The sequence below is a fragment of the Dinoponera quadriceps genome, unplaced genomic scaffold (genome assembly GCF_001313825.1).
Source record: "Dinoponera quadriceps isolate SergipeBrazil2010 unplaced genomic scaffold, ASM131382v1 scaffold367, whole genome shotgun sequence".
Lineage (NCBI taxonomy): Eukaryota > Metazoa > Arthropoda > Insecta > Hymenoptera > Formicidae > Dinoponera > Dinoponera quadriceps.
Window position 1 is genome coordinate 498,736 of NW_014554712.1, and position 27,909 is coordinate 526,644.

Consider the following 27,909-nt stretch of genomic DNA (forward strand, 5'->3'; position numbering starts at 1 on the left):
GGGAGGGCTTTTTCTCGCGCAATGGTGGCAATTGTCGGTTTGAGTTTACTCGGAGTCCGCTCGCCTGTCCGCCGTGTGCGAGCAAATTCTCACGTCCGCCGACGATCAGGATCTTTTTTTTTCTCTCTCAATCCGCACTGAGCATCGCTCCACGACCGTGTGTTCGGCGACGGGTTCTTATCTGTGATAGAAAAACGGTAACTTCATTGATAAATTACATGAGTGTGCAGTGGGGTAACAGCTCATACCGGTAACGCCCTGTTATCCGCAGGAATTAGTCATTTGGATGGAGCTGGTGATGATATGAGAGAGATCTAAAAAGAACGAAGTAATTCTCCGAGGGATAACAACGAGATGGACAGCAAAGGGAGGAAGATCATCGTCTGCGACAATGGCACGGGGGTAAGGGAGAAAGAGAGGGACGCGGTCTCCGTGAACGAACGAAGTTCCTCAGGCCGATAATAGAAATATGTCAAACACAGTCATATCGGATTGTGCATTGTATACTTTTTAATTGTAGTTTGTCAAGTGCGGTTACGCCGGTGCGAACTTCCCAGCTCACATATTCCCGTCTATAGTCGGACGACCTATAATCAGAGCTGTCAATAAGATCGGCGACATCGATGTGAAGGTACGTCTCGATATCTTAAAACATATTGATCTACGCGTAAAATCAGACGTGAGGTCGGTAATTGCGATTTTGTCTCGATGCAAACCGCCGTTGTCGACTGTATTTGATTTTACCGAAACATTGCCGGGTTGTTGTTTAAGTTTATTCTGAGACTGAACATGTATAGCGATTGTTACCTGTGATAATTGTATCCACAAGTGCAAAGTAAACCCTTAATTTCGACTATGATCTCAGTTCGTAAAGGATCATACGAGGCAAATATTTGTCGAAAGTACTAAGTTACCAGTTCTGATATGGAATGATAAAGAGATTAAGTTCACATAATCCTTTGAGTCTGTCGAATTGCTTGAGTATGTTTAGCAAGGATTGTGAATTACTTAGGTTATTAATGAGAACAATTATATTTTCAGCAAGAATATTGCGTTCGTGTAAGTCCATTATATAGTATTATGTCGTGTGCCCTCCCCTCCTGTCCCCCTCGATGCTTAAGTCTGATTGATAATAATCTATACGCTTGACCACTGATGTAAATAAGACAGTTTGAGATATATTAATGACTTACTAACATATCTCGGAAAGGAATATGGGTTCCAAATGTAAGATGAATATTATTTATAGTACCTAATTGTATATTCTGGGTTTCTTAACAACCTTTCGAGTTTATAATGTTACCATTAAGTGGATGATTTTATGTGTCACGCGATATAAGTCTACTTACCGTGTCGTATGTGTAATGTTTCTCTTACGAAAGATCTCAAAGGTTCTTCATTGACACAATATGTCGTATCTGCTTCAACGAAGTAGAGCGTTCACGCCTTTACCTATGTGATACCTGTCGTGTATTTGCAATTTGTACTTTGCGTGGATACTCACATACGTTACTATGTTCTTCCTATAATTATCTAATATGTTTATGTGCTTACATTTGCTCTCGTAGGATGTGCTTAACATGCCTGTAAGTTTATTGTATTTTTTGACGCTAATATACTGATATATCTGTGATAGATCAGTGTTTGATGAAAAAGCATTGTTTTTTTTTTTTTGGAGCGTAGGTGGGAATAGTAATGTCTGATTCAACAAACTTCTTTTTTCCAAAGTACTTAGGTTACACAGTCTCGGGAGCTGTGATTTAGTGTGTACAATATCTTCCAGACGTGATATCTGTAACCTGACACGAAAGTAACATGCATACGTTACAATTATGATATTCCTTCGTGACTATTATTACCAATTGTGATATTTATTATGAGTATAACTAATAATTCTTGGTACAAAAGGGGATGATTTCGCTTAGCCTTAAATTTTCGGCGGAGGATTTGCCCGAACGTAATTTGTCGATGTACCAAGAATTACCAGTGTAACTTTTATTACCTGTAATGAAAGAGCTTTATTCAATATATATTTTTAATATTTAGCTAGTCAGTGTCGTCCGACCACTTAGCATTTCTGTACTATATGCTAGAAAATATCGTACGGATATTATATAGCAATCAATTAAAACGATAATATTCCTCCGTACAATCGAAACACATAGTGTGTTTTCGTAATAAGCACAGATTTCTGATAATCGTATATTATTGCCGCAGGACTTAATGGTCGGCGATGAAGCGAGTAAACTGCGTTCTATGTTAGAGATTAGTTATCCCATGCAAAATGGAATTGTCAGGTGTGTACACCTTGTATATCGAGAGACTCGTACATTTGGACGGATGTGTCAAGTCATTATGTAATATTGATTAATGCCCGATAGAAATTGGGAGGACATGTGCCACGTGTGGGACTATACATTCGGCAAGGAAAAGATGAATATCAATCCCAGGGAATGTAAAATTCTGTTGACCGAGCCGCCGATGAATCCTATCACGAACAGGGAAAAAATGATCGAGGTAACAGTTCACGATCACGATCGATACCCGAAAGAAAGAAAAGGAAAAGGACGAAAGTACAATGTTTCCGCACAATGATTTCAGGTGATGTTTGAGAAGTACGGTTTCGCCGGAACGTACATCGCGATCCAAGCGGTACTGACGTTATACGCTCAAGGACTGATCAGCGGTGTTGTCGTGGACTCCGGCGACGGTGTCACGCACATCTGCCCCGTGTTCGAGGAATACGCTTTGCCGCACTTGACCAGACGGTTAGACATAGCCGGGCGTGACATCACGATGTATCTCATTAAATTGCTCCTGCTGCGCGGCTACGCGTTCAATCACTCGGCCGACTTCGAGACCGTTAGGATGTTGAAAGAGAAACTGTGTTACATCGGTTATAACATAGAAACGGAGGAGAAGCTGGCGCTCGAGACCACCGTATTGGTGGAGTCCTATACCGTAAGTCGAGTCGTTATTTACGCACGCGTGTTGTTCAGTCGAGGATCGTGGATCTGCGATTTATCACTGTGAATACTTCCCTCCCCCCCGCTAGCTTCCCGACGGGCGTGTAATAAAAGTTGGAGGCGAGAGGTTCGCCGCGCCGGAAGCGCTCTTCCAGCCGCACTTGATCAACGTCGAGGCGCAGGGGATAGCCGAGCTGGTATTTAGCACAATTCAAGCGGCCGACATAGACATAAGGAGCGAGCTGTACAAGCACATCGTTCTGAGCGGCGGTAGTACAATGTATCCCGGGCTTCCGTCGAGACTAGAGCGAGAAATCAAGCAACTTTACCTTCAGAGAGTATTGAAGAATGACACCACTAAATTGAATGTAAGTACATATCACTTTCAGAGAATTTTTGTACATTTGTGCGGAGGCTCAGCGGATATACGTGTGTCGATGACGTACCATATGATGATGCATAAACTGTTACAGAAATTTAAAATAAAAATTGAAGACTCACCCCGACGTAAGGATATGGTCTTTATGGGAGGTGCTGTGTTAGCCGAGATAACGAAGGACCGAGATTCCGTGTGGATAACGCGGGAAGAGTACGAGGAGAAAGGTCTTAGTGTACTAAAGAAATTAGGCTCCTATGAATCATAGAGAGAAAGTCATTGTAACGTGAGTTACAGGTTTTTAACGGGCAATCAAGTGGTTTTTATACCTATAAGAGTGATTCCTGAGAGTTTGATAATTTACTGTATAATTGTAAAAAACGAGACGTTTTCGAAAAAAAAAAAACACTAGCTGTTTGATACTAAACGAAACTGATGTTTTCTTTCTCTTTTGCTTTTATATGCAAATCGATTGATGTAATTTCAAATACGTCAGGCATAGGATATCAAATATATAGTTGAATACTCTTAATGTTTTTTATCTTTTTTTTTGCGCTTATACACGAATTGATACGATTTCGAGAACGACAGGTAGGAGATTTCATTGGTTTCGAGGATTTAAATAGTTTAAAAATCAAGGGTTACATCGTTAAGAATTTATGATTTTAGTACAGCATCGATTTCGACCACTAAGCGCTGATTTAGTACAATTTGAGAGGTCTTGTATATTTTAATTGGTTGTAATTGATTAAAATATTACATCGATCAGGCACGAAACAATGTCACATTTGATGTGTATTTATATAGTTCTCAGGTATATATATTCAACATATCGATTAAGTTTTACCTTTTGTTACGGGATATCCAGAGAAGCTCATTCCTCGTTCTTTGTACTTGTCGAACTCTCTCCTCCTAGGAAATGTAAATATAATCGAAATTGTAAAAACGATCTTCAGTGTAGAACACTATCCGTCTTTTTATTATAGTAATACAGTAATGAACTGCAAGAGCATTAACATAATTTTCTATTTAAATTTTCATCATTTCGTACTCGTTATACATGTTATAAGATACAAATTCATGATATCTTGTAAAGAAAAATATAGTCATTAGCCTGTTGTTAATTAAAACGATTGAAATTAAACAATCGGATCTGTATATATATACATATATATATCGAATGTTAAAATATTTACACAATTTTCTCTTCCAATTATAAGTGATATAAAATCTCAAGAAGAAAACAGTCCTACGAATAATTTTTGATTTTGCAAATGTATCACGAAGTACTTGTGTCGTAACAAAATGTCTTGGACTCGATTTTATATTTCATAAATACATGTGTATGATTATTTATATTCCCAGACAGATCGGCGGTTTTTTAATTTCAACCATTATCATCATTATCTCACATCATTATCGTTATTATCAGTTATACATCAATATATTTCATAATTCTTATTTTATATAATATGTAAGAAATCCTAAAAAGCGCATTTATATTTTGATATATATAATTCTTACGAAGTATATAATTATGTGTACAGCTGCAAATACTTTTTTTTTATAGTTATTTTCTATTTTTAAGTCGTTACACTACTGACCCATAAGAAAGAACATTTATGCTTCTCTCTCGAGAAACGTAAAGATCGAGTTGCGCACACGTGTTATTTGAGACTTGAAGATATATATATAGGAAAAATTCTCACATCACTCAAGAGTCAACATTTTCCCGTTAATAATATGTAGATATTAAGAGGGTAATCTGAAGGAGAATATTCTGTACATTGTACATACACGATTTAGAGTAATTTCTTAATTTTCATCGAACTGGTAGGAATAAATTGATTTCGTAAGAAAGACGTGTCTTTTTCACGCTTTCTCAATCGCGCGTATGGTTGAAGAGAGAGAGAGAAAATCTTATTACGCGCAGAATAAAAAAGATCAACAAATGAAGACAGGATGAAAATGATTATTATTTTACAATAAATTTACAACAGTCTTTATTTTATGTTTTTTTTTTCCATGTGATCTTTATATTGCATAGCAATGTACACATTTTTATGTATAAATAAAAATAACAATATAATCTGTATTATACAAGTCAGCAGTTAATTGGATGTAATATAACAAGAGATAAATGTATATGTATCCAATTTTTTTTTATTAAAGATTTGTACAACTCGGTTGCGATAGCATTCTGTATAACAAATAACAAGCTGTTATTTGAAGAGGAAAGGATAATCTGTAAACGGTGCTGTAGCCACGCGTGCCTCGTTATGTCATGAAAGAGTTGTTCATATTTTTTTCTTTTCGAGTGTACAAGACTGCTATATACACTCATACCTTTATATACCTTTAAATGGCCTTTAATATAACAGCTCGTCTTCCCATTTCACAAGCTATATAAGTAGATTATCTTAAGCAAATAAAAAAAAAAAGGTAATATACAAAAACAGTTTCACTTACGTCGTAATAGCCCTTCTATGTACTCCTACAGTATGTAACAATACAAATAGTTTTTTTTTTTTTTACAATAATCATGTGAAGACACTTTGAAATAGCGAATAAGGAGCTGGATGGAAAACATTGAAGTTTCATTTTTTTTTCAACATCACATTCAGAATGTGATCGGCTTGCTTTTGCACTGATCGATACAAAAATTAGTGAAACGCTTAAGGAACTTTGGATACTCCCTCTTGTAAACGGCACGCAAAACGGACGCCGGAGCCCAGCCACCCGGATTCACTGAAATTCAAAACGCAATATGTTCAGAGACGTTCATTCGAGCCCTTTTAATATAATAATAAATTAACTATATAAATTGAACTATTTGTAATATACACTGCGAAAGATTTTGGCAGATTCAACTCTCTTATCGAGCCCCCTTATAAGATGCTGTTTTTTTTCTCACGTCGAGAGTATAAAATACTCTACAGAGAGTATTGAAAATGATCCATATAGAAAGAGACGTATTGGATTGGGCTGAAACTTGCTAAAAATAAGAGAGAGACAGAAAACTCAAGACCAGGTGATCCCAGTTCATTGGCAAAACAGTCGTGGATTTACATAGGATAGTCTAAAATAGAACGTGCGATAGAATATTACTGAGGACAGAAGGGATATAAGATGGGATATAAGAAGGGAGATATCCTCTAACTTTGGGCCCAATCGGATAGGACCTTCTGATTAGAACACTTTCAATGTCCCTTGGTATATATACGTATAAGTCAATACTTACCAACTGAACAATATGTTATTTTACACGTAACGTTCTCCCTCTTTATCTCCTCCTCGTCCTTCGGCGGATCGATGAACGTTTGGCATACGAGACAAACAGTCAGGTAGACTCTCACGCATTTACCCGCGTTCGGCTGGAACGGACAATTCTCATTCAGCAACATCGCGCGCACCCTTGAGAAACGAGATAGAATTCTCTTTCGTTTATTAAAGGCGTGTGTGTTTACCGGGTAATCAGGATGCTCGGTACTATGGTTACAGACTATCCACAGATCCTGGGCGTCGCGATCTTGATCGTCCGATACGTGGCGCATGTGCGACCAGAACAACGCGTCCCTCTGACTCGCCGGCCAAATGCGCTTGTGCGTTTGCAGGAATAGCAACGTATCTTTGGAAATGTTCTCGACGACCGTCATGTCCTCGAGCGTGGCTTCCCAGCCGCTCCTGTACTCGGGACTGAAGAATATTTCGCACACTTCGTGACCGGTGACCCCTTTGACGACGTGGCACGCTTTCAGGGGATCCACGACCAAACCGTCAGCCTCCTCTTCCCGCCGGTACATCCGCATGTCACCGTCCTCGGCGAATAACTGCCAACCGCCCGCCCCACCAACACCCAGTCGAGCGTAATGCAATTGTTCCATCGTGATCTTCTCTATCTGTAAGTCGATATGTGGTAATAAGAAAAAAAGGATCGAGGAGCGAAGCTTCAAAGCTAACCCAGGGCTGCCGCAGACCTGGAAGTCACGGGAATTTAAATTGGTCAGGGAAAAGTTTGCAAGTTTGAACTTGAATCTTTCCCGCAATCCTTGCTTCTAAACATAAAAATTTTAAGATTATCGGCCGTGAAAAAGTTTCCACTGTTGTCTGGAAAACATGGAAAAGTCAATGAATTTCAAAATTAATTTTTTGTGGCAACCCTGTCGTTACACGAGTCGTATATCAATGATTAATATCATTTATGTTACATATAAATATAAAAGAATTAAGAATTAACGTTAGTAATTAAAAATTAAATTATAAACGTGTTAGGTATTAATTTAACTAATAAAATGTTAATGTCTCAGCAGAAAGAAGAGAATGATAAAGTTCTTTTTCGATACAATGTTAATTCAATATTTCGTTTTAGAAACATACTGATAAAAATGAAAGTTCTACGGGAAACGTAATTTTGTGGCGAAATAACGAAATTACGAGATATAAGAAGTATAATAAACCTCTGGCCATAGCCTGTGCGTAGACGCTGGTGTGGTAGGTGACGTCAGAATCGAGACAGATTTTTGTTTTAAACGATCCCTCAATTGATTCTCCTCATCGATTTTGTCCAAACCCGTTTCCACGGCATCGTAAAATTCCTCGTCGCAAAGAGCGCTATGTGGACCTTCCTTGAAAATGAAGTTCCAACGTTATTAGAGGAAGTTGCATACAACATAGACCTGCCTCTTTTTTTAAATATTGTTACGCCCGTGTCTTGATGCCCGCGCTTTTAGCGCCCTGAACATACAGCTGATTCTCTTGGCAACGAGTCGTAAACAACAGATGATCAGCGTTGACGGATAAACAACGGGTTAGAGAGATTCTCTTTGGGGCGGTTGAGTCGTCGTGACGTGCGCGACGGTCTTTAACGAAAGAGAGAACTTGAGCCTGCGAGTTACGTGTGCTTCCTTCTAAATAGTAAATATAGTTGAAGTTGTTTTCTTTTTAACGTTGTCTCGTTTTATTTCCCCGCGCGAGCGTAACAATATTAATTCATAATAAATAAATTACTTTATACAGGATGTAACAGAAATTTCATGCGCTATTAAGTATCATTGACAGCTTATACTTTGCCATTTTCACTTATATTAGTATACACACAACAGAACTCACGCTGTAAAATTTGATTTTCAATTTCATCTTATACAGTATTAAAATTACGTATTATTCTACACAAATTTATGATACACATAAAGAAGATACACGCGCAGTCTACACTCTTTGAACGTCTGGAACGTACTAGCGTGTAGGATATTAGCAGACTGTATTACCGAGACAGTGACCTAATTAATAGTTGCGAAACACATTTCGCTCTTTAAGTATACAGACATGTATCTGCTTATGAGAAAGTATTTTGTGTGTGTGTGTGCGTGCGTGCGTGCGTGCGTGCGTGCGTGCGTGCGTGCGTGCGTGCGTGCGTGCGTGCGTGCGTGCGTGCGTGCGTGCGTGCGTGCGTGCGTGCGTGCGTGCGTGCGTGCGTGCGTGCGTGCGTGCGTGCGCGTGTGTATGTGTTTGTAACATAAGTAAGTTTAAGCAGGTGATTAAAAATAATTACAATCTTCATGTTAATATATGCGATAACAGTAGCTTGAATTTTTTAAAATTTTCACAAGAAAAATAATAACTCGCTCGGCGATATACATGGAAATAAAGAAGACAGAATTCTGATAAAAGAATACTGTTATTAAAAATATCAACAATGATAAGATTTTCAATGAGGAATGATATAATTCGGCGGGAGAAAAGACAATTTGATTGCAAAAACTTCCTCATTGTGAAATCTTTCTTCAGTGCTATTTTGTGCGTAAAATCCAATTTATGATATATTTTCGTATGAATTATATATTTATAAATTTCCCTTTTATTTTCCCCTTTTTTTTCGTGCCAAGAACGCTATGTCAAAAAAAAAAACTCAACAGTTACATAAAATGCAAAGAAGTTGCTGTAAAAGTGTTATATAATACAATGAATCGATAATAAGCTCATAAGCAGTTCGAGTCGAAGCGGATAACATATGAATATCAATTGGTATAAGGAGTCTCGCAATCGTATTATGTAGACTTTTGCCCGTGAAATTCTTGGGTACCTCCTTCTTTCTTTTCACTTATGTCTATCCATTGTGATATTTGTTTCTAGTAAATTTTAGCAGCGTGCATAATTAAGCGTCATCTATGAATAATTGCGAGCCTTATGTATCCAGGTGGACTTACATCACGCAACATTAAAATTCTCAAAATTGAAACTTCACGTGCAAATTGCGGCAACGAGAGTACACAGTTACAGAGGACCAACCTCGTAGTCAGGTCCTCCGTGGATGAGGACCCTCGGTCTTGGTGAGCCAGTATGATGCATAGCAACTTGATCTTTCAGGGCCTTGTAAAGTTCTTGCAACTTTCGTCTCTTCTCGACTTCTTTTTCCCATCTACGGCGCCAAGCATCCTCCCGTTGTACCATTAATTCAACGCAATGCTGTAAAGTCGCTAACACTCCTTCGCTGGTGGCTTTAAATGTTATCGCTTCTCCTTTAAAATCCACTGACTGTTCGGCTGGATTGAACATTGTCTCAATTTTCTTTTCTAGAGTTTATTAAGACAGAGAATTAATCGTAAAACATCCTAGAGCTTCTTTGAATATTTTCACATATACATATATGTTTGAGAGTAATTTTAATACATTGCGTACGGGTGACGAGAAATCTCGTTTTTAGTAAGCCGAATGTTGTGGCGATGAGATATCTCGTTTTCAGGTTTCTTCGACTTAATCGTTGACTTGAGGAATTAAAAGTAGATTTTTTTGTTACGTTATCAGGGTAACGAAGTCTCGCGCATTCTCGAAACAAATGATTAGTGAATAAATGTGTATATAATTGTCGTGTTGAGCGAGTAGAGTGCCGTACGCAATGTGTTGACTGTAAATTTAACTATAAATTCATAGTTGATCCAGCACAAAAGTCGAAAGTACGAGGTGACACGTGAAAACTTAAAGATAAATGTTACCTTTCTTGGAAGTATTCTTAGCATTTTCTGCACAATTATCAAAATACTTCTGCAGTGTATCGATTTGCTTGATTAGAATGTCCCTAAAGGTCTCGATCTCAGCTAGTTTCTCTTTCAGTCCCCTAATGCCGCGCTTTGTAAAGCTACCAGCACTTGTCGTCGATTGTGTATTTGACACAAGCGATATGGCACTACCATGTCGTTTGAGACTGTTCTCACTTCCGTAACCAGATTCTGACTGCTCAAAACAAACAAATTAATAATTTATCATTGTATATAATTGAACTTTATCATTAATACTTCAACTTTAATATGTATATAGTAGCTAAAATTTATGAAAACACATAAGAATGATATTTGATACATATATATTCAACATGCCTTTCGTTGTTTTCGAATGATTACCTTATAAGATTTCAACACATCCACCCATCGCTGTTTCTCTTCTGGATTCCTTGTCCTTAAATACCAAACCAAACAGTCATTCACAGACACATCAAATCTGCATTCGTCGAATTCGTGTGCCTGAGAAAACAGATAACATAAGCTCGTCATCTTGATCATCTTATTACAATATATCATCCTTTAAATCATCTGTCAAGTGCAAAAAGTAAGAACTATGACACAGGTAGTCTCCTACCTTGATATTGGCTTTATACAGACTAATCGAGCCTCGGCATCCGAATCCACTGTCCTGCTCAGATTTGTAATAAGACAAAGTACCATCTTTGAGTACAATAAATCTAGTTTGCCAGCCATGTATGTAATTTGTCCATTTGGATAATGTACCCTGAAGTTCCGGAACTATGACCCCGTCGGAGCCCTCCTCCTCGTCATCGCCGTCGATCTCGGCGTCTATGCACTCGGCGTCCTCGTTATTATTGAGACGTAGTGTCACCGCCGCCTCGTCGGCCATTCTTATTAATCGGTTATATCTCTCACGGCCCGCGGTTTATCCGGGACACGCTTGACATCGCCGCAGAGGCGAGTCGGAATCGAGCTGAAGCGGGAAGCGGAGATAACGCGAAACGTCGATTCTCGTCCCGCCGGAGGAAATGAAGGAGACTCGCGGGTTATCTATCGCGCTTCGTCGGTTATCGCTATGTTCAGCTACGTCTCTCAAAACACACTCTCCCTGGCAATTAAGCCACACATAACCTGTACGCAAAATATTTCTTATCACACGATACGAGACGTCAAGCGGGAGGATTACCACTACACGGTGGAGTCGTTCGCACGAGAGGCGTCGCGCCAGCTGGAAGAATTCTTGGAAATTTCTAGTCCGTCGCTAAAAATCTCGCTGGAGCTGTCTTGGGGACCCCAGAAATTCTCCATACGACGACCAATGAGATACGCAGAGTCGTGGTAGTATTTCATCGGTAGGGATTTCGCGGCCGAGGATCGAAGGTTTACCGAGCCTGATTAAACACCCATTATAGCTTGCGTTATACAGCGCGTTGTAACCTGAACTGTAGCTGTAGCGAATTAACGGCAACACGTACGATTGAACAATTCCCCATTGTCTCGTGCGATAATCGTGCGCCAAGGACGAGAGCAGTCAAGGTAAATTTCGTCAACGACGCATTATGTCGACGATAAGACGTCAAACTGTCACGGACGATGCATATCGGCTCTAAGATCGCTGTGAGATCGCCAGCGTCTCTCGCGGTAGCAGCGGGTCTGTTTCCACCTTCCTCCTCGATAGCAAAGTCTGTTATCGCGGAAGTGCGAAGTACGACAGTTCGCGCGGACATGTGTCACTTTTGATCGTCGTGTGTCGCGTCTTTCGGTCACAGTTAACCGCATGTGTGTTGTTATTCGCGGCGCGCGAACGGACGATCACAGAGCAGCGGGGGGGCGGGGAGCCCGGTTGCCGCACGGTTGCTTCCGTTGCGCGGATCTCGCGATCAACGTGTCGCGCAACGTAAGTTCGAGCAATGTCCCTGCAGCAGTGGATACACATACGACATAACATCGACATACCGTGGAAGAGCTTCATCAGGGAGTCTTCCAGCGTGCGGGACGGATCCCCGGAGAGACGCATTCATCAGTTGGCCTTCCAGGGAAGCGAAGCTAAAGCCGCTTACGAAGAGATTATTCATCAAAGCGGTAGCGTCACACCGACCAGATTCAAGTATTTGAAGTCGAAGGCGGTCGGAGGTCAGAACAGCCCCGGCGCGAATTCGGTTTCCATCAACGCGCAATCAAAGAAGACCGTAGTCCCGGAGGATGTCCTGGCGAGAGTCACGATCAATACACTGTTGAAAGCGGTGGAGCAGAAGGATCTGAAGTTCCTGCAGAAGCACATGACGTCGGAGAACGTGAATGTGTCCGACGACTTCGGATGGACCCCGTTGATGTCCGCCGCTTACTGCGGCCATCTGGAGATCGTGCAATTCCTGCTGAATCTCGGGGCCAACAAGAGAAGCAGGGACAGGTCCGGCCTCACCGCAGCCCAGTTAGCCTTGAAGAAGAATTACCTGAGCATAGTCGCGTTGCTCAAGAAAAAGTCCGAATCGGTCAACAACAATAATCAGCCGTCCGCGAGTATATCCAGGTCGAATAACGCTAATGCCCTGCCGATGAGGCCGTTGTCTATAGAATCTTCCAAGGATCACGACAGCGACGTTCGCAACACCGCCGAGGAGAAAGCGCACTCGCAGCACACGGCGTTTTACTGCGAAGTCTGCAAAGCTATCTTTCAGGAGACGACTCCGCAGAAGCACGAGGCTTCCACCTTGCATATCTTCAACACAAAGCCCAAGTTGAAGCACACGATGTACGGGATATCGAAGCAAAATAAAGGATACAAGATGCTGTTGAACACCGGCTGGGACGAGGAGGCTGGTCTAGGGCCTTCCGGAAAGGGAATGAAGTATCCGATCAAAACATGTTTGAAGATGGATCGCAAAGGATTGGGCCAACCGGTGGAAAGTGAATACAGAGTCACTCACTTCAAGTCGGGCGACACTACGGCCATTAACGGCGCTAAGGCAGCCAAGCAGAAGCCTCTGAAAAAAAGAGACAGAGAGAGGCTACTTCACAGAGAGGCTAGGAAAGAAAGGGCTCTGCGTGTTGCATTATCTTAAAATAGGATATAAATGATTTTATAAATATGAATGTGGCATATTTATTTAAAAATTCAAGGCAATGAAAATAATTGTTATTGTTCTTACATATTCGTGCTTGTAAGTTCACCGTCTCTCTGCATTACAAAATAATTCAATTATACAAATATTGTAGATTGATGTTACTCACTTTTTTTTTCTTTCTTTTTTTCAAGTATGTTTTTTTTTTGTAACTTTTGTAATTACTTGTGTCATATTCTCGTGTCAGTTGTTTGTTAATAAAAGTGTAACTCGAAGTACAGAAGCTTGGTTTTTATTTTACTGAAAAATGAGAACCTTGTTATGTACGAATAGATGTGTCTATTTGCGAATCTTTCAATGTGTTAATGTAATATGGGAAAGAGTGATAAATTTGAAACATAACATATAAATTTACTAAATTATGTTGCAGAGGATGAATGATCATCAAAAATTGTTGGAACACTTAGAACAAGTTGAACACAAAGCTGGTGAGATTCTCACTGATCGCGAGGAAATAGTTGCCCTGGACAAGCGAAGGAACGACGATCGTGTAGGAATGAGGGCGCTAGAAAAAGAATCGTGTGAAAAAACGTGGATAACGGTGGGCCCGTTGCTGATAAAAATGCCATCTGAGGCGGCTGTGGAACTGCTCGAGAAAGGTAATCTGCTCTAAATTCGCGCGGCACACAAACGATCGAAACAAATTTATTTTCATCCACAGCTTTTTTTTTCTGTTGTTACAGATCAGAGAGAATGTAGTAACGTAATTAATCAGATAAGAAGCGACTTAAAGGTAAAAGTAAATGAATTACGTGACTTAGAATTAACTCCGCCGGTACCTGGATCAATGTTGACACCTATGTCCCACAAAGAAATGGACGCGATGAATCAAGTACTGGGTCGAAGTGTTTGATATGCGTAAAGTCGACAAAATCAACAAGTTTCTATTCTACTTGACGGTACAATAAAAGCTACATTAAATGTACGAGCTTATCGTGTTTAAGTTTAATTGTATAAAGTTTTGTATAAAATGTAAAATAATAACCGGTGTACGAAATTTTTCTGGAAAATTATTGTCATTACAGTAGTTGTTCGCGAGCAATAGTCTTCTAAAGTACCTCATAAATGAGATACGCTCTCGTAATAAAGGATACAAATAAAAATATGGGCTAATGTTCTTAACATTAACTCCAGTTTTCTTGCACATTCAGACCCGCCGAGTGTTGACGTTGCGTTTGTTCAAAAATATTGATGAATCATGTTCAATCGTATCTTGTACTCTTGTTGCAATATAGATATCCTTATCTTCCTTCGGATGTCTTGACTCTTGACCTTAAATGTTTACACTGACAAGGAACTACTTTCTGTATTTTCCATTGCATCTATGAACCATGGCTTCAAAAAGAAGTACAATTCATGATTGGGGCGTTCCTCGCTGTAATGCACAATGTTATTGGTGGACGGGTCCCAATGGAATTTGTACATGCATTCGCTATGGTCCTTAACGACAATATTTTTGACATAGTCTAGGAATATTTTGCAGAACATTTTGCAGTCATTAACATCGCATTTAACCTGCGTCGAAGCAAGAAAAAAAAGTTAATATGACCGTACAAAACATTAGCCTACTTTCTTTTAACAAAATGTTTACTTAATTACTTTGGAAAGTTGAGGTAAGATTTGCGTAGGATATTCCCTTATCATCTTCACTATACTTTTGTTTTTGAATCCGCATATAGTTTTGTCTATTCCCGCCAAGTAATTCTGGCTCCACCATCCTATTACCCTGTTAGCAGGAAGTTTGCCATTCAAGTTAGTATTTTTACCATACAATGGTAGCGTTTTCAATTCGATGAGGTGGAATTTATCCGTTTTGCCAACAAGTGTATCCTTTATTGGCTGTTTTGAACAAATGCCGTCTATTTCTGCCCCATATAATAATGAATGATTGCCAAATTTTGTTTTAAACACACAACGAAATTCTTCACATTCATTAAGAGGCACCGATAAATCTGGCTTGTGTGATGGGTGATCTATTAAATATATGTATATAAAATACAACCAGAATCATTACATAAATTAATTTGCAATATAAGTTGATCAAATTATCGTAAATTGCTATATATATAAATGAATGTAATACCTGCTACCATGTATTGTTCAAACTTAAATCCGCGTGAATACAGTTTATCCTGTGATTCATTAGCATGCTGGTTTTCATCTATATAAAATTGACATAAGTATATCGTACCACGATATTTACTAGCACAAATAATCCATCCTTTAAATTTATTGTACGGGCTACAGAATATTGTTCTTAAAGCACCACGACGGCAAACGAAGTCTACATCCAACCTAATCAGTGTTGTTTGCGATTAGTATAATATATTATATAGAGTACCTCAGGCCAACAGGAACAAATTTCACGAGGGCGTAGGACGGATTGAAATGAACAAAAAGTTCTCTACCATTTTGATTGAAAATGGCCATGTATAATGAAAATAATACAAATAATTTTTAATAACAATTAAAAATTTGCGTGTTCTTTGCAAAATGATAAAGGGATTTTTTGTTCAGAGTAATCTAATCTACAAGTATATGATAACTGTACTTAGTGACAGACCCAAGATTTAATATATTGATAACTGGTGCTGGGTGCACCAACTGTCATATATTTACAGATTAGGCCAACCTGAATGAAAAAGTCCTTCACCATTTTGCGAATAACATGCAAATTTTTGAGTTATTAATTAAAGAAGCCTCTATACATGGCCATTTTCAATAACTCAAAATCTTGCGTGCTGTTTGCAAATGGCACAGGATTTTTTTGCTCATCTCAATTCGTTTTACGACCTCACGAAGTTTGTCCTTGTTGGTCTGAGACACCCTGTATACACACACATATATTGTATGTGCACATTATTGTTTCAATTATGCTTATTTAACCGTTTGAGTCCCGGGGGGTATTAGAAAAACACTGTCGAAGAATCCCAAACAGTGCAACCGCGCTTTTACTAAATGAGTACGAAAAGACCCAAGCAGCGCGATAGCGCTTGTTTTATTTTATGTCGAGAAATAAAATACATCTGTATTATTACATATGCGTACTGTAAATTTATAAATATTTCAAGTTTTGTTCGATAAAAATTATTGAGAAGATAATAATGAAATAAAAATTTTTATTTTGGAATGTATTATTGCATTATTATAGTATTATTCTACATATTGTAAAATGTACTATTTACATTAAAAGGAGCTGTGTGATGTACTTGCGTCAGTAAATCTGAGCTTGCGACTTCGACAATCGGTAACGCACCGTCAGTTGTCCACAATGCTCGAAATGTGCTGGATTTTCTCGACATAAAATCTCAACAGCGCGATCGCGCTGCTTGGGACTCAAACGGTTAATAACATACCAATGTCCTTCATTCGTTGATAATGGTCTTGATGGTTTTGAAAGCTGAGTAAAATTGTCCGAAATCCATCTTAATATATCGTCCAATTTTATATATGTACCGGGTTTGTAATTGGTATACTCGGCATTATAATCAAGATCATAAGATAGATTGTTAGGATCCGTAGGAGGAATGTAATATTTTAGTTGCCGCAAATCGGCGTGATATTGTAAATCACCGTCAATACTGAAGGATCCGATTAATTTGATCGTTAATTCTGGAAGATTGTCTCGGGAACGATAGTCGATTTTAAACATCGCGAATTATTTATCAATACTGCGACACCGTTTAATATTTCAGTCACGGCACAACTACTGTCACTATTTCTCACTGAATGACATGCATTCTGCGTTGTACTATAAGAATCTATGTATAACTCTAATGTGAGTCATCAAGTGAGCAAAACGGGGGAATCCTATTTGTCATTATTCCTGGAAGTCTTATCTATCATTATCTGTTATACGCAGTGTTTTGAAACATCACTATACAAAAAGTTCTACAAAAACTAAATAATAATAATAATCTTTGTTATTCTTCATTCTTTCCAGGCAGTTTCATTCTTAGTGTATAAAGATTTATGCGAACCGTACTGCAAAATACGCTTAAACTATTTTGAACGGTCATCTTGGTGGACCGCTTATCAGCGGCCGCATTCAGCAGAATTTATTTTACAACTGTTGATTGGATTATTCCTCTAGGTCTAAAGGAATAATCCAATCTTGGCGCAGAAAACAGTTGCAAAATAAACGTTCTGCTAAACGCGGCGAGTGAACTGCGCATTAAGCAGGCTACACACGCCTTAGGCGCACAGACATTAAACAAACAATTCTTCGCATACGATCCACGAAAATATCAGTTGGTGAATTTTCACTAAGTGTAAATGAAAATGGTTTATATTGACATATAATTCGAAAAATAAGATTTTAGTAATCATGATCCAATTAAACAATTTTTGTACAATTATTTTATTTTTTTTATTCGTACACATTTTTCAAAAATATGAGAAAATTGTACAGGATTAACATCTCTTTCGTGCATATGTGTGCGTGTGCGTGTGTGTAACGACGTGGGCGTAGTAGAATGTAAGGCTTTTTCGAAATTATGTAAATTTTTGTACTATTGTACAATAAATAAATTGACTATGATTTCTCAATATATACATTTTTTTTATTAACTTGCTTGTTTGCATTGTTTGTGGAAGAATACAATGACATAATTGGGGTGAATTTAAATATATTTATATGTCTTGTGTCACGGAACGATAAAATAAATGCTAGATATTTATACGTTTATGTGTATCATATGAAACGTATCGTAAGCTTTTTCGTACAAATACAACAATATACGATTCGCAATATCTACATTCATTATCTTCATCTAAAACAAAAAATCATTATATATAGCAAATACGGACATACTTTTAAATAAGGAAAAATTGACATGTACTAAAATTGATAGATATAACAAATGTATTCAGATGGAAATATAGTTTGAATCTCAGTATAAATTAAGAGATAAACTTTGATCAAGAAAAGAAAAAAGAAACAAACTTCGAGGAAAATACGTAAGCTTACTCTGTTCCCTGTTATTGTTATACCAGGTAAGTTGATCCTGTGCAATGTGCATAATCCCAAATGTAATCCTCCTATTGTTAACATTTGCATACGCAGAACTTCGTGAAATAGTTCTACGTGTTTACGGTCAAGAATTGTGTTAACTGTAATATTATTCTGGTCTATAATGCTGCAAATTGACAAACAATATGAACTTTAAGTCGCCGACTATTCCAACAAGTATTTTTGTACAATTAAACATTGATATGTGCTATGCGCATACATACTTTGTTAATATTTTCCTCAGCTCTGAAGCATCAAATTTGACTCTAATGGTATCTGTAGCTGGCAATTCCGGTACTGTATATTCCATATGTATTTCACCAGAGACCGTAGGTTGCTCGTCCTTGTTAACTGATATGATTATAATCGGTATAAGCCAGTTTAGATCATCCTCATTGACTGGTAATGCCATTACCAAACAGTCAAACATATGATTAATAACATTGTGTACAGCATTCATACAACTACATGTGCCACGACACAACAGAAGAGGTAACCTTGTGGAGTTCTTCAAATCCGGCTCAATATGCTGCGCCATTCTCCAAGATAACAATATCCCTTTGTAAATTAATTTTGCTTCCTCATTACCACTACTTTTGGCCGTAACTTGTATCTAAAATATATATACTTTGAATTGTTTCAAACTTCATTATTCTTTATAATGAATACACAATACAGATATTTAACGATATCTTTGAATATTTTGTCCATCATATATAATAATAATAATACTACTAATTTTTTACTAACCTTAATCGCTGAGTAATTTTCATGATTAGACCTGGGTATAATGTTTTCCACAATAGAAAAGTTTGCATCGTAAGTTAAATCTTCATGAGACAAGTGTCTTGCGATTTCTTCTCTTAATTTCTTTGAATACAGTTTCAAGGAGACGTCATCACGTTGAAAACCAAACAGAGCAGATGTAGCATATATGTTCCACGTTTGACCTATCAGATCTGTGAAGTTTATTTATAAAATTTCAAGTATGTATTAAATTTCCCTGCTGTTTCAACTAAAAACAGATATTGTGAATATTTTCAGTAAAACAGGATAGGCCAAGTTGTTGATCCGTTCGCACATTAATATCGAGCTATATTTGAATTTAGAGAATTTATCGCAAATTAGTGTTGCACGTGCCATATTTTATATATATATATATATATATATCTTAAACTTAAATAATAATGCTACATTTAAAATATTAAAAAATAAGACGATCATGTTATACCGCTCAATCCCGAAATGTCAATTTCCTCTTCCTCTCCCAATAGAGCAGTTAAATCGAATCGTTGACGTTCTCGCGTTCGCGGTGTACGCGGTGTAAGCATCAACAAACGATCGGTCCTCGACTCACTTACTGCTGTGCGATTCATTTTACTCGAAAATGCAAAGTCCAAGCAAATGTTTGTTGTACATGAGAAATTTAAACATATCAAAGCACCGGAACCGGGGAAGACATGAATAAAGTAGCAGTAGAGGTAGATCGCAAACAGTCTGTTCTTTGTAGGGTGCGTTCTCTTTGGACGCTCACGCGCTGTAAACGCTCACGCTTGCGAACGTTATTTACAGCCGTTCCCTTTTGATTGTTGAGTGCTTAATGCCCGTATCAGACTACGATTTGGGGCTTGAATTGAGATTGAATTTGGCCAATCAGTGCAAAGATAACTGAATTCAAATTTAGTGAAATTTTGTGAATTTTGTACTGATTGGTCAAATTTCAATTTAATCTCTAATCCGTAGTCTGATACCGCAGGCAAGGACTCTTCTTCGAGCAGCGAGTCCGACGACGACGACGAAGATACGAAGAACAAGAGGCAGAGCAAGGCGGCTAAACGGAGATTGAAGAAACAAAAGAGGAAGGAGAATCGTAAGAAGAGAAGGAAGATTGAGAAACAGGAGGATAAGCCGAAGAAGGCGTTGAGAAAGGAGGAGGAATATGCGAAGGAGGCGGACAAATTGTTGAGGATGGACGAGAGGAAACGTCCGTACAACAGCATGTACGAGGCGAAGGAACCGACGAACGAAGAGATAGAAGCGTGTCAGATGAAGCGGAAAGACGATGATGATCCGATGGCTAATTTTCTGTAAAAATTACCACCACATTGTTGGTAAGGTTGTATATATTTGTACATTGAATTAATCAAGCGTAACATTAAGCGATCGGGCGTGTTTAAGAGAGAAATAAGAAATAATGCACTGAATATTAACGTTAGGTTATTATAATCTTAATATTTAAATGAAATGTAAATAAAGAGAAATATAAATATTAGTCTTGAAACTATGTGATTGGTGTATATATCATTAACCAAGATGAACCGACTTAATGTTGATGAAAGATTAAAGCAGCTAATTTCAATTTTGGCTCGCTCTCTTCTTCATTGGTTGCTATAAATGATTCTCAGCGCTGCCAACTTGATCTCCTTCACTTCTAGTAACCAAACCTAATTCTCAAAGACCCCCGACTAAGACTTTTGTAATTGCCTTTTCTGGGTTACTGAAACATAAAGCAATATTCTGATTGGTTCCCTCTTCAGTTCAACTTTCGTCTACACTACGGCGATTTGTGCAGTACGACGGTCCTCGACATGACAGTCTTTTGATCCAAGTATAGTTCTGCGTTCGGGAAAAGATGTCAATTTAGAAGAGCAGAAGAGGAGAAACTAACCTATTGGTGTATTCAGTCATATTTTTTTCAATAGAACAGAATATAGGTTTGAAGAATAAATAATGGCGCGAGAGATATTGACCATTCAATTGGGACATTATGCTAATTTTATTGGCATGCATTGGTGGAATCTGCAGGTATTAATGTTATATTTTATTTACAAATCTTAAGCCCCCTCCTATTCCTATAATTCTTTTAAAGATCACAATGCACCGTAAGATTTTTTGTTGCAGACTTCCAATTTCACGTACGATCCGAAAGATCTAGCTGAAGTAAATCACGATGTGCTGTACAGGGAAGGTGAAAATCTGCAGGTAAGGATGTTATAAAATCATTAATTATGAATAGGTGTATTATATATATGCATAATATATATGATGTATACAACTGCTATGTGAAATAGTAGATTGAGATAGTAATTATAATTGGACAGTTGCATTTCGCAGAGACAAGTTACATTTACACCGCGAGTATTGATAGCAGATTTAAAAGGAGGAATAGGCTCTATGTATGAACAAGGTATCTTATATGATACGGAGCCGACGAGCATAGAATCTGCCTCGAATAACCGACTATGGGACGGCGGAAAATTGGAAATCGCCAGCACCGAAATACCTAATCTGGAAACACCGTCTACAGAGGCTTTGAACGAACCAGATGAAGCTAAGCATTCAACTTCGAGTGATGACGAAAATGACATGAAATCATCATGGGCTGATTATCTTTTACCTTTGTTTCATCCGAGGTCATTGGCAGTTATCAAAGAATATTCGCATAATTGTAAGAATCGACCGTTCGATATATTCACATATGGTTGCAATTTATGGAAAACAGAGCAGTTCTCCGATGACTTTTCAGACAGGATAAGATCTTATGTAGAAGAGTGCGATTTGATGCAAGGGTTTCATGTATGTATTTGGCCATTATTATACGCCAATTTATTCAGTTGATGCGAAAGTTCACTCTGTTGATGTTGATGAAAATGTACGTGCAACATTTATTCATCTTAAAATGCACTCAGTCACAATTGAGTATGCGGTTTTCTTTGAGAATCTGCCGTTCTCTTCAGTAGCACGATTCTCTGTCTGTGGAAGTTTTAGGGTTTCTGAGCGAAGAATCGATTGATAACTGAACTGTTGCATCAACCCGATGACATTAAGATATCATTGAGGTGATATTTCGTACTTTATGTTTCACGACAGGTACTCGCGGACTCCACCGACGGCTTCGCCGGTCTCGGGGCCTCTTGTATTCAACATTTACGCGACGAGTACGGGAAAAGTATCTTGACATTCCCATGCGTGGACTTCAATAACGCCGATCCGAGTGCGTCCGACCTGATCAAGGTTGTCAATACGGCGTTGTGCTGGCGGCACATCGGGGAGCACTCGTCGCTCTACAGTCCGCTCTCTTGCGGGCAGATTGGCTGGCCGTTCGCGGCTGACCCGCGCAAATTCGACAGCGTAACGTACAAGCCGGAACTCAAGTATCACAGTAGCGCGATACTGGCGACCGCCTTGGACACGTTGACTCTGAGATACAGGACTAAGAAGTATCCGAATGTCAGTTTGTCCGACCTGTGCGCCGACCTGAACAAATTGGGCCGCCGAGCGGCGGCCACCAGCCTGAGCCTGCCGTTCCCCATGAAGATGAAGACTGATCTGATAGACATGTTGGACGAATTCGAAGGGCCGTTGTGGACAAGCCTGACGCCGAGCTGCGACATACCGATGGACGATAATATGCAGAGCATAGCGTTGCGAGGGGTTCCCCAGGATCGAATGAAGCGACCCATCCAGCAGGCCAGCAGGCAGATATCCAAGCCAGCCTACCGATGCTCCAGCGTGCACGAGATGATGACGTTTTATCTGGCGTGCACGTGTCACGCGTCGGCCACTTATTTCACCGACGTCGAGGCGCCCCTCAAAATCGCCGATCCGTACCCAAAGATATTCGATAATAATGTAACCGAAGACGGCAGCATCGCCGGCTGGCCCGTAGGAGCTGGTACGTCTTCCTTGTCGCTGGCAGAAAAAAAAAGAAAAATAGCGCACAGATTAAACGGTAAATATTAACGCTACTTGTATCTTTTTACTTTCAGATGTGAAGTCGGTTGCGGTGATGGCTGGGATGCACAGCAGCGGCAGCATCGCGGCGATGTACGAGACACTGCTCAAGCAAATCAAGAGAATAAGAAGTATCAAGAAGTTACACGCCTTCACGGATTCCGGGCTGGACGAGGACGAATTCGCGGAATGCGTTCACAATTTGCAGGATTGCAAAGAGGCGTACGAGGATCATTACATCTGAGAGAGACCGAAACAGTATTGTAACTTGCGATTGCGATTTTTATCCCTTTCTTTTTTTTTTTCAATAAAACAGTTTTACGTATTTATCTTATGTAATTGATACGCTGTGATCTCTGACTGGTACGATTGTCAATAAAAGATTCGCGTCAACGTCGAGAAATAACGTTCGTTGTCGTGTATCGCCCACGAAGCAGGGTGTACAAAAGTGGGTCGTAATTTGCCGTAAATCTAACATCGAAGCGTCCCTGAAGATGGGAGTGGCGGGACACACCCTGGTTATTAGATTGCACGATTTCGTAACGAACATCGGGGATGCGAAAACTCAGTTCCCGCTGTTCTTTCGTCAATGTAACATACCCTTTCGCACGACTCGAGCTGGAGAGCGGATTTTCTTTTTCTTCCTTTTAATATTTTACTCGATATTCTCTCTTATTCGCTTCGTAATAATAAGCGACACAGAGAAAACTATTCCATTAGTGAGAGATAACGAAATCACGTATGTGCGTCGAAATATAAAAAAAAAAGATACTTTAATAAAGAGTGCGATGGGAAACAAAGTGGCAACCTTCACCGAGGAGCAACTCGAGGATTATCAGGATTGCACTTTCTTCACGCGCAAGGAAATCCTGAGGTGTCGTCGCATTTACGTTATCGTCCCGTAAATTCTATTAATATTCGCTAATTTGCCGAGACTCTTATCTCGCGTCTACTTCCAGAATATTTAAGAGATTTCGGGAGATAGGAGATCCTGGAATGATACCGCGCACTATGACGCCACAAGAAGCGGCGTCCCTCCGTTTACCCCTCTCGCATTTGGCTCGTATTCCCGAACTGAAGGTTCATTTCGATTGTATTAATAAACTTCGAACACGTTACAAATATGTGTGTGTGTGTGTGTGTGTGCTTTATATATGCACAGACACATCTTAGTAAACACTAACTGATAGTAACATTACAAAAATATTATAATTTTCTATTCAACAATGCAACTGCTATATACAACGCATGTTATATTACATTGTTGAGTGAGAAATTATAACATTGACGTAATGTTATTGTTGGTTAGTGTTTACTGAGGTATGTCTCTCTATTGAGATTTTTAGATTTTTTATTATTCCGCAGCATTTTTCAGTTTCCAGAGATCTCGAAACTTTATTGTCACCCGAGAGATCTATTCTATTCTAAATTATTCTATTTTCATTCCATCTCTCTATTGTGTGTTCTCCGCGCAGTGTTCATTATTGTGTGCTCTCTTTTTTTTTTACTATTTTTCCCCCTCTTTTTTCCCTTTTCAGGAGAATCCGTTTAGGGAACGTATTTCGGAAGTTTTCACGCGACGCCAGGATTCGGGACGTTCGGCGTCCGACGGGATCTGCTTCGAGGAATTTCTCGAGATGATGTCCGTGTTCTCCGAGCAGGCACCGCGGGATCTGAAAGTCTTTTACGCCTTCAAAATTTACGGTACAGACCACCAGGTGAACCAGACGGACGGACGGATGAACGGGCGGACGGACGAACGGACGAACGAACGAACGAACCGTGAGAGAGCCTGGAGGTCGACCTCGCTGTACTTGTTCCGCGGGATGAGAAGTACATACGGCGCTCAGACACGATATCCACGATGCACGAGAATATTTGCACGGAAGAGCCGATCGATTTTGCCCCGACGCGCAGCGTCATAATTATACCTCCCGTCCGATGTTCCTCTACCGCGCCGTAAATTGCGCGTTTCTATCGCGTTATTTATTGTTTTTAACTTTTATAAACGCGAGCGAGCTTTACTCCCGCGAGTGTGGACGCGCGAATAAAGGATGTACAGATACTCGTTTTAGCGGTCGCCGTTTTACCGTTTATCACAGAACTGGCTCTGATATTAATTCCGTCGGATTAGAGAAGTCAACAATGCAAGACCGTGTACGCGAAACCAGTCTCTCGCAATTATTGCTTATTTGTCGATTAAAGAGAAATATTTTAGTATGAGAAATGAAAAATAATATTACGTTATTATATACGTTTTGAGATATACTATATACAGTAGTTATATAGAGAAAGTGACAATATTTACTACATTGTATACAATTGTATAATTCTTTATGAAGAAGCATCACAAAATTACATATAGATGTATTCTTCTAAAATACATTCTTTTTCTTATTGGTCTGTTCTTTCCGGCTGAACTGACGGCATCAGTTCAAGAAATTTACGCACACTGAAGCACGAGAATCTTGTGCGTACGTTTCATACGCTTCAATGTGCATGTACATTTCTTGAACTAGTGCCAGTTCAGCTAAGAACAGATTATATATTAATTTCTTTATTATTATTATTACTTATCTACTGTCGTTGATAAATTGAAGTCAAACTGTAACGGATTATTTATTATTATTGAAAGCGCCTAACGAGTTGGCACCGATTTGTTGTTTGTTATCAGCTTAGGAAAATTACCGAATAATCATTTTACCCTCCTTTTTCTCCTACTTAATTAAAATTCAAACCGTTACACGCGTCTTCGGCGCAAAGGGGTGTGGAATTCTCACGGTGAGGTTTATTTAATCGAACGCACCGCGCTTCAAGACAACGCAGTTGCGCTAATCATGGTTTTTTTACTTTCCGTTACGTTTCGCCCATCATCAATCAACCAGTAGTTTTCCGTGAACAGATTTCGACGAAGACGGGGTGTTGGGTCTGGGGGACCTGGAACGCACCTGTCGGCAGCTGACTCGAGGTGGGCTAAGCGCCGAAGAGGTGGCTACCGTGTGTCGAAAAGTTCTGGAGGAGAGCGACATCGACGGCGACGGGGCTCTGTCTTACTTGGAATTCGAACACGTCGTCACCAGGGCCTCCGATTTCATGGCAACTTTTCACATACGGATATGAGCCGTTCGACGGGCATTACGATACTGCGTCATGTACACTTTATATCATTCCCCAGATCGGCAATTACACGATTTTCAGCCTTACATGTGTAACATATAAAATCGGAGCCGTTATAATTAGAGTCGTTGCAACTTTATCACTATAATTAGAATTATTGTGCAAATTTTGCGACGATTTATGCGTAAGCATAAGTATGCATAAGCTCGAACCCTTATAATTTCTCACTCATCGATGTAAATGCGATGTAACACGTGTGTTATATCGGGATTTACTGCTCAGAGCAAAAGGCTAAAGGCTTGCTACATCGATTGTAGATCCAGCCAAAGGCTGGACATGACGCAATGCGCACACGAAGTTACGCACGGAGAGTGATCGATCGATCTCGAGTGAAGAATACAGATCACGTCTGATCGCCGAGCAGCACTCGCGGTCCGAACTCTCTCGAGAAGGAAGTCTGGGAAACGGGGACAAAAGCGGCGTTCAGGAGGCAACTAGTTTCGTTAATTACATTCCCTCCGTTCCATTTCAGCTTGCGTTTCGTGCGATGTAATTAGCGCCTATTCGCCTCGCGCTCGCTTGATGAAGATTGCCGGCTGTTTTTAGACGGCTTTTTCGACATACCTGGGTTTACACCTCGAGAACGGAGCTGACGACGACGACGGGGGGAACTACACGCTCCTCCCCGGAGGCTCCCCGAGGCAGAAAAGAACGAGGCGGTAACGCCTAAATCACGACGCGTCGCGAACGCGTCGGAGAGGAACCTATACAAAACAGTTCCTTGACCCGCGAGACCGTTTCCCGGCCTCCTCATCACGGCCGCCGCCGATTTATCGTCGCGATCCGAAGTGAATCGTAACAGAAGAAGGTAATCTGCATAAACGTCATCCGCGCGTCCGCGTATGAGATATAATACGCATAAGACGAACTTAATATCCCGCGCTATTAGTTGCCCGCTGATTGCGGACACGTGGGAAAACGTCATCGCTGAAGTATCACGAAGTACTTTGCTCTTTCTCTCTCTCTCTCTTTCTCTTAATGCGCCACTTCGTCGACATCACCTTCCGGGTTGTCTTCGCAGGGATTGCCGCGTCCTCGAAACGCGCGCGTGTGTGCGAGCGGCATCAAAAATGCGATGTAATTTAATTAATATCAGCCAATCAGCATGACGCACACACGCACATAATAATAATAAATAAATCAGCCGCACGAAAACGCCTGCGACTCTCAGACTCTCTGTATCAGTAGAGACGAATTGACGGAGATAACTCTCTACGTGAGATTCTCAAACGACGATGTGTTGCCGACGTCTCTCACCGTCTTTCACCGGCGCTCGGCGAAATACGTAACGAGCTTCGACGAAATCGTCGTTCGTCCGCGGCGATCATCCTTCGTGAAACGCCGCGAATGGGATTTTCGCAAACTCACCGTGGTAATTATCAGCTCAGATAGACGATTAACCGAGACGCGTTACTGTACAGGGCGTACCAGAAGTGCGCGCGCCGTTCTCGGCCGACGACGATTCGCGGACTCGGAGTCGGAAGCATCCGGAGAACCACCCTGA

The 27,909-nt window shown here is 39.9% G+C and overlaps 7 protein-coding genes across 10 annotated transcripts; 4 read left to right on the forward strand and 3 right to left on the reverse strand.

Moving 5' to 3' along the window:
- The first annotated feature begins 43 nt into the window (after nt 1-43).
- On the forward strand, nt 44-4,354 carry LOC106741095 (actin-related protein 2). Of its 3 annotated transcripts, none has more exons than XM_014612741.1 (9): nt 44-197; nt 272-402; nt 521-631; nt 1,042-1,059; nt 2,218-2,297; nt 2,382-2,517; nt 2,602-2,961; nt 3,056-3,334; nt 3,440-4,354. In XM_014612741.1, the coding sequence occupies exons 2-9, from the start codon at nt 355-357 to the stop codon at nt 3,608-3,610; spliced, it is 1,203 nt and encodes a 400-aa protein (XP_014468227.1). In that variant the 5' UTR covers nt 44-197; nt 272-354; the 3' UTR covers nt 3,611-4,354. The 3 variants fall into 3 exon arrangements, with proteins under 3 accessions (XP_014468227.1, XP_014468228.1, XP_014468229.1); XM_014612742.1 differs by lacking the exon at nt 1,042-1,059 and adding an exon at nt 1,569-1,586; XM_014612743.1 differs by lacking the exon at nt 1,042-1,059.
- Nucleotides 4,355-5,487: 1,133 nt separating this feature from the next.
- Nucleotides 5,488-11,617, reverse strand: LOC106741030 (collagen type IV alpha-3-binding protein). The gene is made up of 8 exons (XM_014612589.1): nt 10,975-11,617; nt 10,740-10,859; nt 10,335-10,572; nt 9,631-9,914; nt 7,800-7,967; nt 6,810-7,241; nt 6,584-6,716; nt 5,488-6,090 (listed from the first exon to the last, which is right to left on the reverse strand). Exons 1-8 carry the CDS (start codon nt 11,248-11,250, stop codon nt 5,963-5,965), a joined length of 1,779 nt encoding a protein of 592 aa, XP_014468075.1. The 5' UTR covers nt 11,251-11,617; the 3' UTR covers nt 5,488-5,962.
- Nucleotides 11,618-11,903: 286 nt separating this feature from the next.
- LOC106741037 (G patch domain and ankyrin repeat-containing protein 1 homolog) lies at nt 11,904-14,549 on the forward strand. Its single transcript, XM_014612596.1, has 3 exons — nt 11,904-13,261; nt 13,854-14,082; nt 14,167-14,549. The coding sequence occupies exons 1-3, from the start codon at nt 12,272-12,274 to the stop codon at nt 14,334-14,336; spliced, it is 1,389 nt and encodes a 462-aa protein (XP_014468082.1). The 5' UTR covers nt 11,904-12,271; the 3' UTR covers nt 14,337-14,549.
- On the reverse strand, nt 14,467-17,237 carry LOC106741032 (decapping and exoribonuclease protein-like). Its single transcript, XM_014612592.1, has 4 exons — nt 16,840-17,237; nt 15,567-15,778; nt 15,083-15,456; nt 14,467-14,998 (listed from the first exon to the last, which is right to left on the reverse strand). Exons 1-4 carry the CDS (start codon nt 17,133-17,135, stop codon nt 14,765-14,767), a joined length of 1,116 nt encoding a protein of 371 aa, XP_014468078.1. The 5' UTR covers nt 17,136-17,237; the 3' UTR covers nt 14,467-14,764.
- Nucleotides 17,238-17,433: 196 nt separating this feature from the next.
- On the reverse strand, nt 17,434-20,013 carry LOC106741033. The gene is made up of 5 exons (XM_014612593.1): nt 19,726-20,013; nt 19,245-19,453; nt 18,719-19,107; nt 18,453-18,621; nt 17,434-18,255 (listed from the first exon to the last, which is right to left on the reverse strand). The coding sequence occupies exons 1-5, from the start codon at nt 19,868-19,870 to the stop codon at nt 18,160-18,162; spliced, it is 1,008 nt and encodes a 335-aa protein (XP_014468079.1). The 5' UTR covers nt 19,871-20,013; the 3' UTR covers nt 17,434-18,159.
- Nucleotides 20,014-21,033: 1,020 nt separating this feature from the next.
- Nucleotides 21,034-23,553, forward strand: LOC106741031 (protein misato). 2 transcript variants are annotated; one of them, XM_014612591.1, is made up of 5 exons: nt 21,034-21,299; nt 21,396-21,476; nt 21,596-22,070; nt 22,365-23,169; nt 23,264-23,553. In XM_014612591.1, the coding sequence occupies exons 2-5, from the start codon at nt 21,445-21,447 to the stop codon at nt 23,470-23,472; spliced, it is 1,521 nt and encodes a 506-aa protein (XP_014468077.1). In that variant the 5' UTR covers nt 21,034-21,299; nt 21,396-21,444; the 3' UTR covers nt 23,473-23,553. The 2 variants fall into 2 exon arrangements, with proteins under 2 accessions (XP_014468077.1, XP_014468076.1); XM_014612590.1 differs by having other exon boundaries at nt 21,609-22,070.
- Nucleotides 23,554-23,639: 86 nt separating this feature from the next.
- On the forward strand, nt 23,640-27,480 carry LOC106741038 (calcium and integrin-binding family member 3-like). The gene is made up of 4 exons (XM_014612597.1): nt 23,640-24,102; nt 24,188-24,308; nt 24,767-24,932; nt 26,131-27,480. The coding sequence occupies exons 1-4, from the start codon at nt 23,723-23,725 to the stop codon at nt 26,346-26,348; spliced, it is 885 nt and encodes a 294-aa protein (XP_014468083.1). The 5' UTR covers nt 23,640-23,722; the 3' UTR covers nt 26,349-27,480.
- The last annotated feature ends 429 nt before the right edge of the window (nt 27,481-27,909 follow it).